Source organism: Thalia democratica, chromosome 3, assembly GCF_965202585.1.
Source record: "Thalia democratica chromosome 3, ktThaDemo2.hap1.1, whole genome shotgun sequence".
Lineage (NCBI taxonomy): Eukaryota > Metazoa > Chordata > Thaliacea > Salpida > Salpidae > Thalia > Thalia democratica.
The window spans coordinates 73,588,548-73,602,944 of NC_139167.1; the positions used below are offsets into that span (position 1 = coordinate 73,588,548).

The following is a 14,397-nucleotide window of genomic DNA, read 5'->3' on the forward strand; positions in this document are numbered from 1 at the left end:
TATGAATAATATTAGTTTATTCTTTAATTTGACTTAATATTAAGGTATTATTTTAAATTTTACATTAATATTTTATTTTAAATTGATTTTTAATATATTTAGCTAATATTGTTTTATTTTAATCCTCAGCTTAATTTATTTCAATTAAGATTCTAATACCTCCAATCATTTTATTTTATTTTACTTGTAGAGTAAAGTCTTTAATTTTTAGTGAAACTTAAAATTGTGTTGTAAAGATTAGTTGTTTTTTTGTTTATGAAGTTGTTACACCTATCTTAAATAAGTTTATAAGATAATTTGATGCTTCTTTAAACAATTAAGTTTCTATGTCCTATGTAATCAAAAAACATAGAATCTAATTTTGTATATTTTATTCTATTTAGTTTCGTATCAAATTTTTTATAACAATTAGTTTTTGTATCAAAAAATAAATAGTTACTTGTATTTAATTTGGCATAAATAAGTGGTATGATGTTTTTTCTTTACTTATTTAAACTAAACTTATAAAAATACTAGTTTTTCAAACTAAATCATAATGGAAATAGATTCATTTATTGACAAACTCATTGTGAACTTTAGCAGCAAATCTTCTCATGAGAATATATTCTTTTCTCCGTTTAGCATTTCTACAGCTCTCACTATGTTGTTGTTTGGATCCGAAGGTGAAACAAGAGATCAAATAGAGAAAGCTTTTAGTATTGATGCTGATTTTTACAAAGATGCAGAGCTCATTGAAAAGTTTCAGCCATTAAGCTCTAGGTCTGATGGAGTTGAAGTAGAAACATTTAACTGCTTGTTTCCTGCAATGAATTATGCACTTAGAAATGAATACATTGAAACTTTGGAAAGTTTTGGATGCGGATTCAAAAACTTATCCTACAAAACTAAAGCTGATTGCAAAGAAAGCGCAAAAGGCATTAATGACTTAATTGCTTACCTCACTAAAGATAAGATACAAAATGTAATAGAACCTGAATCTTTGAATGAGTTGACCAGAATTGTATTGACAAGTGTTGTTTATTTCAAAGCACAATGGGCATCAAAGTTTCAAATAACATCAACAAAACTTGGTGTGTTTTACAACTCGGATGGTACCGAAAGTTCAGTTGCAATGATGTCACAAGCAGAACGTTTTAAGACTGGTTATGATAAAAATTTAGAAATAAGTTGCTTAGAACTGCCTTACGAAGGAAATGAGTATTCAATGTGGCTTTTTTTACCTAAAAAGCGTTTTGGACTTGTAAATGACCTTACAGTTGAAAAGATGAGAACTATGATTAAGAACAGCACAGTTAAAGATTATGTCAGTATAATGTTACCAAAACTTAAATTTGAGTATGAGAAACCATGTAACTTTTGAAAAGCTGGGCATGACGCATATGTTTTTACCTACAAAAGCTGACCTGACAAATATTAGTGATGAACCTGAGCTTCATGTATCAGATATTATTCATAAAGCTTTTATAGAAGTTAATGAGGAAGGCACTGAAGCTTCTGCTGTAACAAGTAAGTTATCTAGTTTGTATACATAATTATACAAACACTATGTTATAAATTATAATGAAGTTTCTTTAAATCTGTTGAATGTAAAACAAAAGCAAGTTTATGTAAACTATATGTAATAGATATAAATATTAGAGTTACTAATTTTATAAAAGCTGTGTTTATGTAGCAATTCTGTTTTAAAAGAGTTGACACGCTTATGCAAACTTAGACAAGTTAAATATTTCTTAAGACTTATGAAAAATTCAGACTGACTCATTCTTGTTTAAAGTTTTTTTTACAAAGCTTAGACTTGTATTGACATTTGCTAATCTCAAGGTATATTTTGTTACTTATCTATTTTAAAAATGTATTGTTTTTGTATGATCAATTTTGTTTTCTATGTTATTTTAGGCATTTAAGCTTTATCAACACAGTTTTTCTCTCTTGTTATAATTTTCTTAATTTTCACATTAATTTATAGTAGTTTTATACTTTCTTTTTAGATTCAAATAATATAAATTATTTTAAGTGTAAATAGCAATAACTACTTATTGAACAACAACAAAAAAACTCGAAAAACATTTTTTTTGGTTATTGAGTAATTTATCATTATGGGGTTGCACCACTAACAAGGTTTCCAAAAAACCTGCAATTCTGGAAAAATCTGGAATTTGAAAATTTAGGCTAAAAAATCTGGACAAACCTTGAATTTTGTACTTTTATTTTACATAAAAAGTAATAAAGTTTCGGTTGGATTGAAAAAAATATCATATAGAATATAATTAGGTTTTTTGTATTTAAAAAAAATCACTCTTGAAGAAGCTTTACAGTGCTTTTCACAGTTGTTATATTGTTTAAAACAGTTTTCAACCTTAAACTTAAGTTCATACTAAAAAATTCAAATATTTATACTTTTGAAAATCTAGAAGAAATTTTTTTTAAACCATTGGCAACCCTAAACTTATCAAAATTCAACAATTCAAGTTCTTAAAGAAAATTTGAAAGGGCCACCACTCAAAAAAAAAAAATTAAAGAATAAATATGTTCAAGTTGTTTACATATAAATAGAGGTAGGCAAATTAAATACTTATTTATGACCCTGTTTTGGTGACCAAAAATTGCAAAATCTTTAAGTAATATAAAATAGTAAACTGCATATACATTTATTACAAATAAAAAACATTTTCAATTAAATATCTTTGTTTGTTAATTTTAATAATGAATAAACTACAAAAATGATCAGTTCTGAAATAAATCAAACCATAAACAACTTAATTATTAACATACATTTACAACTAAAACTAGGCAAATACTTATATATTTCTGCCAGATTTTATCTACAAAGAGGATAGATAGATACATTTGCTTAGATTTTTTTTTCTTTCATACTTATTAAAAAATTTTTTTTAATAAATTGTAAACTTAAGTACAGTTTTCAGTTCTAAAACTCAGCAAAATTAAACTTAAAAAGAACAAATAACACAAAAATTTTGCAATAAACTTTGTTTACTATTGGCTTTGCAAATTTAAAAACACAATTTAACTATACAAGAACTACACATTTAAAGTACATTAAAAATAGACTAAGCAACACTACTACTTTACCTTGGTGATCTGACTAACAAAGCATGAAAAGCAGCTTAAATAGTCAAGTCAATAAAAACAATATTATAAACTACAGTTTAAACAAGTTTTTGGGTGCCACTTTTGGCATCTTAAATCCTTCTCTGGTTCTTATACAACCAGAACAACTAAAACATTTTCTAATGCTTCTTCCCTCTACCACAGCATAATGTGATTCTGAAGATTCAAGACAACAAGAGCGTAATAAAACAATACCCCATTCAGTTTTACAACATCCTGGCAAAGCAGAGCTACAAGAGCAATGTTTCTGTGAATGAAAGTAACCAATAAAAGTTGTGGACCAGTCTGGCTGTATACAAGTAGGCTTTGCCAAATCGAAAATTCGTATTCCTTTTGTTATAGCTGCAGCTATAGCTTCTTTTGGTTTGTAGAATATATCACCTATCTCATGATTCTAAAAGAACATTGTTTTTAGACAAGTAACGGATTGAACAAAGTCATCAAAGATGTTAACTGGTTATTATGTGATACTTAGTGCACTAAGCCAAACCAGGATTGCACATCTGTTATGAGCTTGAGCATATGGAAATCTATTATAGCTTAAGTAAATTATGCTTGTGGCTATATTTCAGATTTAGTTTGTGAAACTTGAATTTTTTTTAGAATCGAGTACAACTCAATTTTTTCTTTTAAAGGGCATAGGGGGTCTAACATTTTTTTTACTAAAAATAACATTGAATTTTATATGAAAGCTTAAAGCAGGGTTGCCACTCGGTCAGGAAAAGTCAGGAAAAATTTAAAAAATTGACAAACGTCAGGAAAAGTCAAGAAATTTGATAAAATTTTAAAAAAAGTCAGATTTTGTTAGTTTAAATTTACAAAATTCCTTGTTTTCTAAAGCCTTCAAATAGTAAAAATTAATTAAAAGTCAGAAAAAAATTCCAAAATTTTCAAAAATGTTTAATTTTATTTCCAATGCCTTCACCTGGTATAAATTACTTAAATATCTTTAATAAAACTGCAAAAATTTTCTATTAACATAATAAACAAGCAGATTTTGTAAGCTTTTTAGTATTGATGATCTGTAGCAAGGACACTTCCTTAGTGAAACTGTGATATATACACAAAAGTTTATCTAGCATAATTTTAGAATCAAAGTGTTTTTTGTTAAGTAAATAATAGAGTTCTTTATAACTAAGCAGTTAGTTTAGTATTTTATGTAACAAGTTAATGTGTATACTTTACCTCTTTATAACTTTTTCAAAGTTGTTTAAATTAATAAGTTATAAGAGAGGTATATGCCAAGATTAAGTTTACTTATTATTTGTATTTTTTGTAGAATAAATTAAGTTTTTAAAGTAAATAAGAGTATATTTATTTGTTACAAATTTTATACTAAATGATAAGAGGAAATGTTATATACAACAGATATAGAGTTTACTTTTTATGTCTTTTTTTACAGTTACTTAAGTATATTCTTTTTTAATTGGGTTTTAATTTAAGGATTTTATATTAAATAGTTTGGGTAGTATTTTATTAAACTAAGTGAACAATTTATATAAGTAAAACATGTTTTAAGTAAATACTTTTTATTATTAGATATTTTTAACTTCTAGGTTGTTTTACAACTTATATGCTAAGTCTGACTAAAGTTTGTTTATCTAAATACATTTATGCTAGGAAATGCTAAAAAATTGTTTATAAGGTAATAATACAAGTATTTTGCTGATAGAGCTGTTTATTACAAACATCAATCATACACAGATGGTTTAAGTGATGTACTGGAAGTTTGATGATAGAATTTAGCAAAAAACTGTTGTTTTTAACCTGTATTAAAATTAGATTGAAAGCTTTATATAGTTTCAAGTGTTAGATTTTGTATTTCAGAATAAGTTTAATTTAAGAGTTTAATTTACAAAAGTCAGTAAAATTTTAGTAAAAAGTCAGGAAATTTTTCTCAGCTTGATCAGTGGCAACCATGTTAAAGTACAAACTACAAGCAAGTTTTTATAGAATGCAAATTGTAGTTAACTTTTGATATAATATAATATTTATAAAATTTTCTTGATACAAATGTATAGACCACAAATATTTTAGGGTTATAGTGATAGAGGACCTAAAGGCTCATTATATAAACTATTACTATTATTATTCTTATAAAAAACCAACCTTGCTAATACATTATAAATAGGAACTCTTTGTGATATTTACCTAATTACTGTTCAACAAGTTTTACAATTTATTACACATTACAATATATAAAAAGTAAACACATACTGTAAAAAACACATAAACATAATAGTTGATTAAATAATACTCAGCTTAAAAAGAGTTATCAGGTGGCTTTGGCTCAACATTCTACCAATAGCAACGTTTATTCAAAGTTATCATATTTAAGCATTGAGAAATTAATCTTTTTTTGCAATCTCTTCTCTTATATAATTAAAAAGCAGTGAAGCATGCAATACTGCTACAGGGTCAAATTCTTTGAATTTTGAAAAATTACTTAATTTTATCTTCTCCTTAATTTTTTGAGCTAGAGACCTCAAACTTTCAGGAAACGTTCCTTTTCTAGTTTACAAGACTTTAAATGTTGGGATTTTAAAAATATTAAAATATAAAAACTTTTAGATAAAAAAACAAATAAAATATTTTTTTTTAATAAATAGTTTATATTTCTAAATTCAAAAAAATCCTGCATTAAATCTAAATTTAAAAATACATTTGCTGTGAAAGTTTGAAGAAGATTGCTTCAAAAATGAAGGAGAAGAAATAATTTTAGGGAAATGGTTTGCACCTTCTATTAGAAACCTATTGAGGTCACTGACTTTGATCGCTTAAATCTCAAAAACTTCTTTGAATTTATTTAAGCGGTTAAAATGTCTGATAGCTCAGACAAAACTCTATAAGATAAGATCAACTTGTAAAAATCAAGTTGCAAGTTTAAATGCAAGTAAATAGCAATTCCTTTTGCCTATTAGAAGGAGTTCTAAGTGCACAATCACAAGTTGGTAGTTCTTCATGGATAGTAAAGGATCAATGGTTGCACCAATGCAAGCTAAATCAAGACTTATTTTACCCAGTTGTATGTAGTCAACTCTTGAAAAAAAACTTGTTAGAGCATAGGCTGATATATACCATTTCTTTTGCAATATGATATTTATCTTTTTTTTATTTTTAGACATTTCTCATAAAGATACCCCTAGTTATTTTGTTCTGTTCTTTTTTGGCCACTACCATCTTTCTTTTAACTAGTAGAAGATTTAGTTTTTAATAACCATGTTCTAGGTAGCTATCAAGCATGACTGTGTACCTGTATCTTTGACATTAATTTTTCAGTAATTTTGTCTAGGGGATTTTGTCTATGCTTGAGTATATTTGATTCTTTATCAAATAAGGTTATAGTTAAATTGTAGAATGTTTCAGTGATACTGACACTTTCGACCCTTTGAAGAATCACAGAAGTAATGATCAATTTTGACTTTATTGAAACTATCATAAACATCGACTGCCTTATTAAAATTTTGTGTATATAATCAACCAACCAAAAGTGCATTTGTTTCATCAGCGCATTTGTTGTCACCTTAATAAACTTATTTCTGGGACTTTATCCAGCATTATTTACAGGTAGAACACTCAATGTATTTTTTATTTTTCTGCTCTAAATAAATTTTCCAGTTGATTTACTTTACATGTAACAAGTTATTTTATCACTTGGTTTTTGTGTAGTTCTCTTAAAGGATACCTATGAAGAAGCTGAAGCCATAATAGCAGGTTGCGTCATTGTTTTATGTGCCATCACTCAATCTTTAATTAAAACTGACTGTCTATGACATCTTTCTCATTTAGACTTTTCCATTCTAGCACCTCTTTGCGGATATACTAACCTGTTAATCCAGTAACCATAACATCTTTTAGGATTATGTCTGTGAAGTTTATTACTTGATTCAAGCTATTTTAGGGCAAGTACAGGTGTAAGAGCATGTACTGGCATTTACTTTTATAGGATAGCAAATGATCTGGTATTTTCACTCAAATCCTGTCTTGTACTAAGAAAGTCTTATCATCGGAAAACAACTGAAACTAGAATTGTACAAACTGCTTAATCATGCTTAAAAGCTCTTGCTCACTTAAATTTACTACGTATGCATGTCCCTTTAGAATAGCATCGGCTAACTCTTCATCACAACATTGGTACAATTTAAGATTTTTATCTGACTCTGTCATTTCTGTGCTGTTTTTAAGCATTGTCCATTTTTGTAAAAATGTTTTCCATACTTTTTCATTATAGCATTTTCCTTTTGGAGGATGGTCCATCTTTTGAGGCTTAAGTTTTAAAAAACTTGCTTTAATGTGAACGTTGTTATCTGATTTCTAATACGTACAACTCTCCAGAAGGAATTTAATCAAAGAAATTTTTAAGTTGATACAGTATGGTTTGAACATAAATAGACATGTTTTTTTTATTAACTTTTATTACTGAATAAGCTGCAAGAACAATCGAATTAGAAATAAAACAAAATGTAAATAATTTAGCTATTAACAGAAACCTATAACTAAAGCTAGGAAAATGCTTAATCAATCTTATTTTAAAATCTTTAAATATCTTTAAGAAATGGCTAAAATAAGTTATAAGATTTAGTAGATTTTAATAATTCTTCTTTATAAATTTTAGTGATTTTAGGTATTATTTCGACCTACATACTTATTTTTATTATAAATTTTGAGTTATGTTTCTTTAAATATTTCTAAGACCTTTTTAAAGACAGACTAAAATTGCAAAATTTTTCTAGAAACATGTTACTCATAAAGCTATTACCCTATTTGATTTAGTAGTTGATGTATGTAATCTTTTAAGTATTGATGATCTGTTGCAGGGAAACTTCCAAAGTAAAACTTTAAAATATACACAAAAGTCTATTTGGCAGAATTTTACAATCATTCTGTTTTTGTTTAATTAAATAACTAACAGATTTATAGTTAAGCACTTAGTTTAGTATTTTATGTAACAAGTTTATGTTTATAGTTTACCTCTTTATATAATTTTTAGAGAGTTATTTGAATTTTAAAATGAAGTGAAGCAGATTATGTTATTTTCTTTTATATTAAAAAAAATTCATAACAAGTAATAGGAGGATGTGTTCTATAAAACAGATGTATGGTTTACTTAATTATAATTTTTATTAAGTTTGTTAAATAAGTAAGAGTAAAAAAGTATTTAGTTTGTAGCTAAGAATTATTAGTCTAAATAAATGTAAACCTTACATAAAGTATTTATTTTGGTTCATAAATGTGTTCTTAATAAGGAGTGCGTACTAAATGTTTGCTTGTCAAAATATAAGTACTCAAAATATTGGTACTCAGAAGTCGTGTTTAACTGGAAGTCCGTACTTAAAACGCTTACCTAAGAGTAAAATTCAGGCTAAATCGCTCGAAATCTTGAATAGTCAGGCTAAATTCATAATATTTTGCATTGCAACCTTGATATTTAGTCACTATCAAGAACAACACAAATAAAAGAGGAATATTAATTAACGCAAAAATAACTTTAAAACTAAGTTTTACACAAACAAAGCAAAAACATCAGTTAAATAAACAAATAAAGATACATACATCTAAATCAAACTTTTTTACTTTCATAACTCTTGCTTTTTAAAAAGAGTTAAATTAGCCTCTAGTCTTGCTATGCTAGACTGATAATACTACTAAAATGATTAATATATCTAGATCTTAATAGCTTATAGTTATTATCACAATCAAAGTTATTGATGATCTTATCATACATGTTTTTATTTTGTGTCAAAGCCTTTCACCATACTTTTTTGAAAAGGTGACTTTGGTAAAGCCTAAAACAAAGATTGCAAATATAAAAAGTTATGTTTTAAACTTATTTAATTTTTTTTTAAATAAATTTGGAGAAAAAATATGACCATTGTTGGGCCATTTTAAAATTTCTGGCTGTCAAAACTTTCATGTTTAGCTTTCTATTTTAGTAAACTTAATTAGCTTTTTGATATTTGACCCACCCTGAGGTAGGATTTAAACAAAAATAAAGTCCGAATTGCTTAAGTGAATTAAGAACAAAAAGTTTAGGACAGGGTTTCCAAGGTGGGTGATCTCACCCCTTTAGGCTTTTATTGTGAAAATTTAACTAGTAAACTAATGATTATGAAAATGAGTTTAGGATAATGTTATCTAATTCAAGTAGAGTTACAAATGACTGTTCTGTTTTTGTCTAAAGTCTTTCGTTTTTGTGATACTTCTTTAACACAAATTTTGGTTTACTCTCTTTTTAATAAACTTAGACTGAATCAGACTAGTTTGATGTGACTGAATATGGCTTTTAAAATGCTTATTTAGAAATAATAATAAAGCATCACATTTAAAAAATCTTGAACTCACCGCACTGTTTAGATATAAACTAAATTAATGCTTATTTTTTGTAGCAATAAGTCAACATGGAGGTGGGGGTAGATGTGACAGTTTTCATTGCGATCATCCGTTCATTATGCTGATAACTCACAATGTCAGTGATGAAATCATTTTCTATGGAAGGGTAGCCGATCTCAAAATGGCTGTGACGACTAAGGAAGAATTATGGGAAGCAGAAAAAAAAGTATGGGAATCTTATTGTGGGGATAAGTGGGAGCCATTGGTAGAGTAATTTTAAAACAGTAAATTTTTTTTGCTGTATTTAGCTTGATTTGTGTATAGTTGTTTTTTATCCTCTATACAGGGCGCTTGGTGTTTTTTACCAAACTGTTTGTAAGCTATGAAAATTTCGTTTATTTTTTTCTTGTTGTAAATAGTAAGTATATTATAAATAGTATATATGATGTTTAAATTATATTTTCACCAAAACAATGATTGATATTGTTGGTTTTGTATCGTAAAAAGTATCTAATTATGATTTTGAAAGTTTTTAAAGTTTTGCCGTTGCATGTTCGTTTTAATAAATTTTTATAAAGAAGCAGTTGTAATGTCATTTTAATTAATTGTAGTTTTAGTTCTAATGTCAATAGTTAATATATTTTAATATATAATTTAAGTTTATTTTTTAAAATAATTTTACAGTTTATTTGAAAAATTCAAACTTGACAAATTTTGAATACTTAATTTTTTAATAAAAACTTAAGAAAGCCTTAAAACAATGTTCAAAAAAACTTAGTAGTGTTTTTGTTAATACAAAAAATACTTACTTTGTATTTTCACTATTTTAGGTAAGCCATATAACCTGGTATTTAAAATTCAGGCAAAAAAACATTGGAAAGGGCTGAATTTGACGCTTTTTGATAAATAACTTTAAAACACTTAGAGCATTTTTTAAACAATCTGTTTAACGCATTTAAACATTGTTTTACTTTCTAAAAACTATCTTACAACAAATTAAGTAGATGCTATTTTAGGTTTTTGTTTTTTGCTTATTTTAAATGGTAAATTACAAAAAAAGAAATTGATAACATTTAGAAGTAGTATACTAAATGAGAAGAACGGGAGCTGTACCCGTTGTCATTTGACGTATAACAAGTATTAAAAAAAATTAACATAATTCGCAGTTTTACAGTTTAACATCCATGCTTGTAAAACGTTACATCATCAAAGACTTTTTTTTACAAATTTATTTGAAAAATATAGCCTACTATTAAAAATATTGTTTACTAATTACATTGTAAACTGATTGTTATACTATTTTATAGTTTTTAACTAATATTTTTAAAAGCTATTAACAACATTGATTCTTAGATAAAATAAGTTAGTAAACTACAATATGAAAATATAATAAGCATAATACTACTGTAGTCCTCCGGGGCCTGTGGTGCGAACTACCTTTATTTTGGGGAAGTCCCCTTTTTTGTGCTAAACGCTTAGTGCGTTTAGCTTATAAGGTTTTCACTAAATATACCTTACTCATTAGGTTTAACTTAGTAATTAATAAATATGTAATAAGCTCAATATATATAAATTCTTCAATGAAATGAGTTTATTGAAAACGTGATGTTAATGTGACAACTAGAAAGTAGAAACGATAAAGCAGCCAATTTATCAGTAGAATAAAACTGCAAATATAAACACAACAAGTAAACACCAAGTTCTACTAATTAAAATGTTTTTAATAATGTTCTTAAAGTGCCTGAATGTTACAATCTTGAACACAAAATAGGTCTTACTAATACCACTACTAACAATACAGAGTCTTAATATATGTCGTGATTCATGCACAACGATGGCTAAACTAAGCACAATATAGTACGATAATGCAAATAAGCATCAAGATCTTATAAAACGAAAATAATAAAAAAGTTCTTATAATGAATTCGTGTGCCTCTCGCACGGTCTTATGGCTTAACTGAGTACATTACAATACAGTTATACAAATAAACATAAAGTTCTTATAAAATGACAATCATAACAAAGTTCTTAAATTCAATCAGTGTCTTAAGTTCTTATTATAATTAGTGTGCTTTTTGCACGATCTTATGGCTAACTGAGCCAAAAACAAAAATAAATAACAACATATTCGAGCTGCCCATAGTGCGAGCTACAGGCTAATGAGCATTTTCTTATCGTTATCTTGAAATAAGTACACAATTTCGGCTGAATGTAGCGCCAATTGGCGGAAAAGTATAAAACAACGAAATTGAGAATCGAATTCGTTACACTACTACCTTTTTACCACTTCTCTAAATATTTGCAATAATCTGAAAATCCCTTGTTAAGATTGAAAATTATGGTAAAATCACCAGAAATTACGTTTATTTGCTTGGTGATTTAAATTTTTGTGATAAAATAAACAATATATCTATTTTATTTTTATTTGTATTTAAAAGTTAAATGTACTTCATTTCAGAGTGCAAAACGTAAAATGCATTTTAAAAATATTTTTGTTGCCGTAGCAACAAGAATATTTTAGCAGTATGCACAGTTTTGAATGAATTTATGAGTAGATTTATTACTTTTATATTTAACTTTTTTTTAAAAACTCAGGCTTGCTTTTCACTTACTAATGCTGGCTGGTTTTGCCTCAAAAAGTGTCAACCGTATTTTTAGTATAGATTTTTTTATAACAGTATAAGTTTAAAAAATTATACACGCAGTTAATAAATGTAGAAAAAATATTACAATGACAACACTACACATCTTATCACACTCGTTTTTTAAACATTGTTTAGCAGTTTAGGAATGTACTTTTATCTTATCTTACATGTTAAAGCTACAAAAGCTAAAAAGATAAAAGTGTTAGATTTTGTACAGTAGCTACAACAAGCAACTGAAAAGTCATGTTGACAAACTGAAGAAACAGTAAGTTCAATTCTTTGTTGCTGGGATGTATGTAAATGGGAAAAATGTTTATTTGTTAGATTTTATAAAAATAAAAGTAGTTTTTAGTACAATTATATTTTAGTTTAACGTTGTATCAAGTGATGCACAATCAAAAGAAGTCGTCAAAGTTTATTTGACAATTATTATTCTTTATGCTTTTTAGGACTATATTGTTATTCAGAAATAAAAGAATAAACTGATTTTTATATGCTACGCAAAATAGACATAAAGACTGTAAAAACACAAATTCTAATTTATAATAAACGTAAACTTAATAACTTTAATGAAAAATGCATAGTAATATTTATTTAAAAATTTAAATTAAGTTATTGAAGATTATGAACAGTAGCTTACAGTGGCGTCGCGTGGTATTTTTTTTAGGTGGTGCAGAATTTAAAAAAATATCAATTATTTTAATAAAAATATGTTTTTACTGTCAAGTTTGAAAACAACTGAACTTTTGCTACACCTGAAGATAAGCTTTGCTTTTAAGGGCATAGGGGGGATGAAACAATTTGATCTTATTTTATGTAGTTTTTACTAAGCTACAAGATGCTTTTTACAGATTTTAAAAATTCAGTATATGTTTTAAGATATATCCGGTCAAAGTCAAAGGCAACAAAAGGTTCATAATGGGAGGCACAAACTAAAACAGTGTTTAAAAAAATGTTTTACCCCCCCTTTATGCCCTTAACATCTACTTTAGAATTATTTTACTGAAATTACTTTATACAATTTTAATTTAACTACAAGTCATCTTTTATCAATATAAAAAATTCTTAAAATTTTTGAGATATGGTAATTTAGAGGTACAAATGAATCCTTATTTTTATAATATAAACTCAAATAACAAATAAATCAATTCACTAAAATCATATCTTTTTTTTTATAAGTTGGCCTCAAAATCTTTAGATGTTTCTTTTATAAAACAAAAAAAAAATTGCTAAATTATATATTTAAAACACCAAGAAAAAAAAGCTATAACAAAAGTTTTTTTTTGTATATATAAAAATATATATTGATACTTAAAAATTAAACTTCTCTTCAACAAAAATATAAAGTTTTAAAAAAATTAGGATGAAAAAGTTTAATTAAAAATTGTTTTAAAAATGATGGAGAATATAGGTTTTCAGTAAAATTGTATTTTTTGCTGTTTTGGTTTGCTCCTTCTATAATAAACCATTGTACTCTCTGGCTTTGACTGGTTGTAACTAAAAGTTTAATTGGGAATTTCAAGTTTATTAAAGAGTAACTATTAGCTTTCTGAAAAAGTTAAAACAAGTACAACATGTAAAAAAGTGCCTATACACCCTCCCCCCTTACTCTTCACTAAATTGCACATTTTTTTTTACAAACATTAACATTTTTATTAACTTTTTTTCTAATTTTAATGTTTTTTGTTGGAGGTCTAAAATTCAATAGTTTTTTAAGGGTATCTTTTCTTTGTTTAATATTTATTTGTTTTTCATTTTGATGACAGTATTTTTCTCAGGAGTTCAACTTTTTTAAGTTTAGTTGTGAGGCTGTTGAACTTTTCAAGAATTTTAAAGATAATTTATAAATATGTAACCATTATAGAAGTAAAAGTTTGGTTAGTTAGTTTTCATGTGGCCATAGGGGTGAAACACTTATTTTTTAATTTTAAATAACCTTGTTATTTTCAGAGTAAAAATTAAAACTGATTTTGTCAGCCTGAATATTTTTCTAATTTGGTCTGTTTTAATTTATCTTGGGTCATCTCGAGTTTTTAACATTTCTAAGTTATCCTGATTATGAGGCAAGGCAACCATGTTTCAACAATTTTATCTAAAATTTTTGCTTTGTTTATGAAAAAATTAAACCAAAAGTCATATAAAGTAGAGGTAGACTAAATTTTCCTAAAATGTTAAACTACTCTAAGTAATCAAAGTTTCTAAATTAAGGCTATTTACTTTATTTAAATATGTGATTGTTTCAATAATACTATTTTTTATTTAATATAAATCTAAAATATATTTCTGTAAGAGT

At 26.3% G+C, this 14,397-nt stretch overlaps 1 protein-coding gene across 1 annotated transcript; it reads left to right on the top strand.

Moving 5' to 3' along the window:
* Positions 1-535: 535 nt before the first annotated feature.
* LOC145832534 (leukocyte elastase inhibitor A-like) lies at positions 536-9,733 on the top strand. The gene is made up of 3 exons (XM_082939848.1): positions 536-1,303; positions 1,365-1,506; positions 9,516-9,733. The coding sequence occupies exons 1-3, from the start codon at positions 536-538 to the stop codon at positions 9,731-9,733; spliced, it is 1,128 nt and encodes a 375-aa protein (XP_082795974.1).
* Positions 9,734-14,397: the final 4,664 nt, after the last annotated feature.

Bases quoted from the DNA above. Each gene is read 5' to 3' on its own strand.
- LOC145832534 (XM_082939848.1), top strand. From the start codon at position 536: ATGGAAATAGATTCATTTATTGACAAACTCATTGTGAACTTTAGCAGC. The intron at 1,304-1,364 runs GTCAGTATAATG...ACTTTTGAAAAG, and splicing joins ACAGCACAGTTAAAGATTAT to CTGGGCATGACGCATATGTT. The intron at 1,507-9,515 runs GTAAGTTATCTA...TATTTTTTGTAG, and splicing joins TGAAGCTTCTGCTGTAACAA to CAATAAGTCAACATGGAGGT.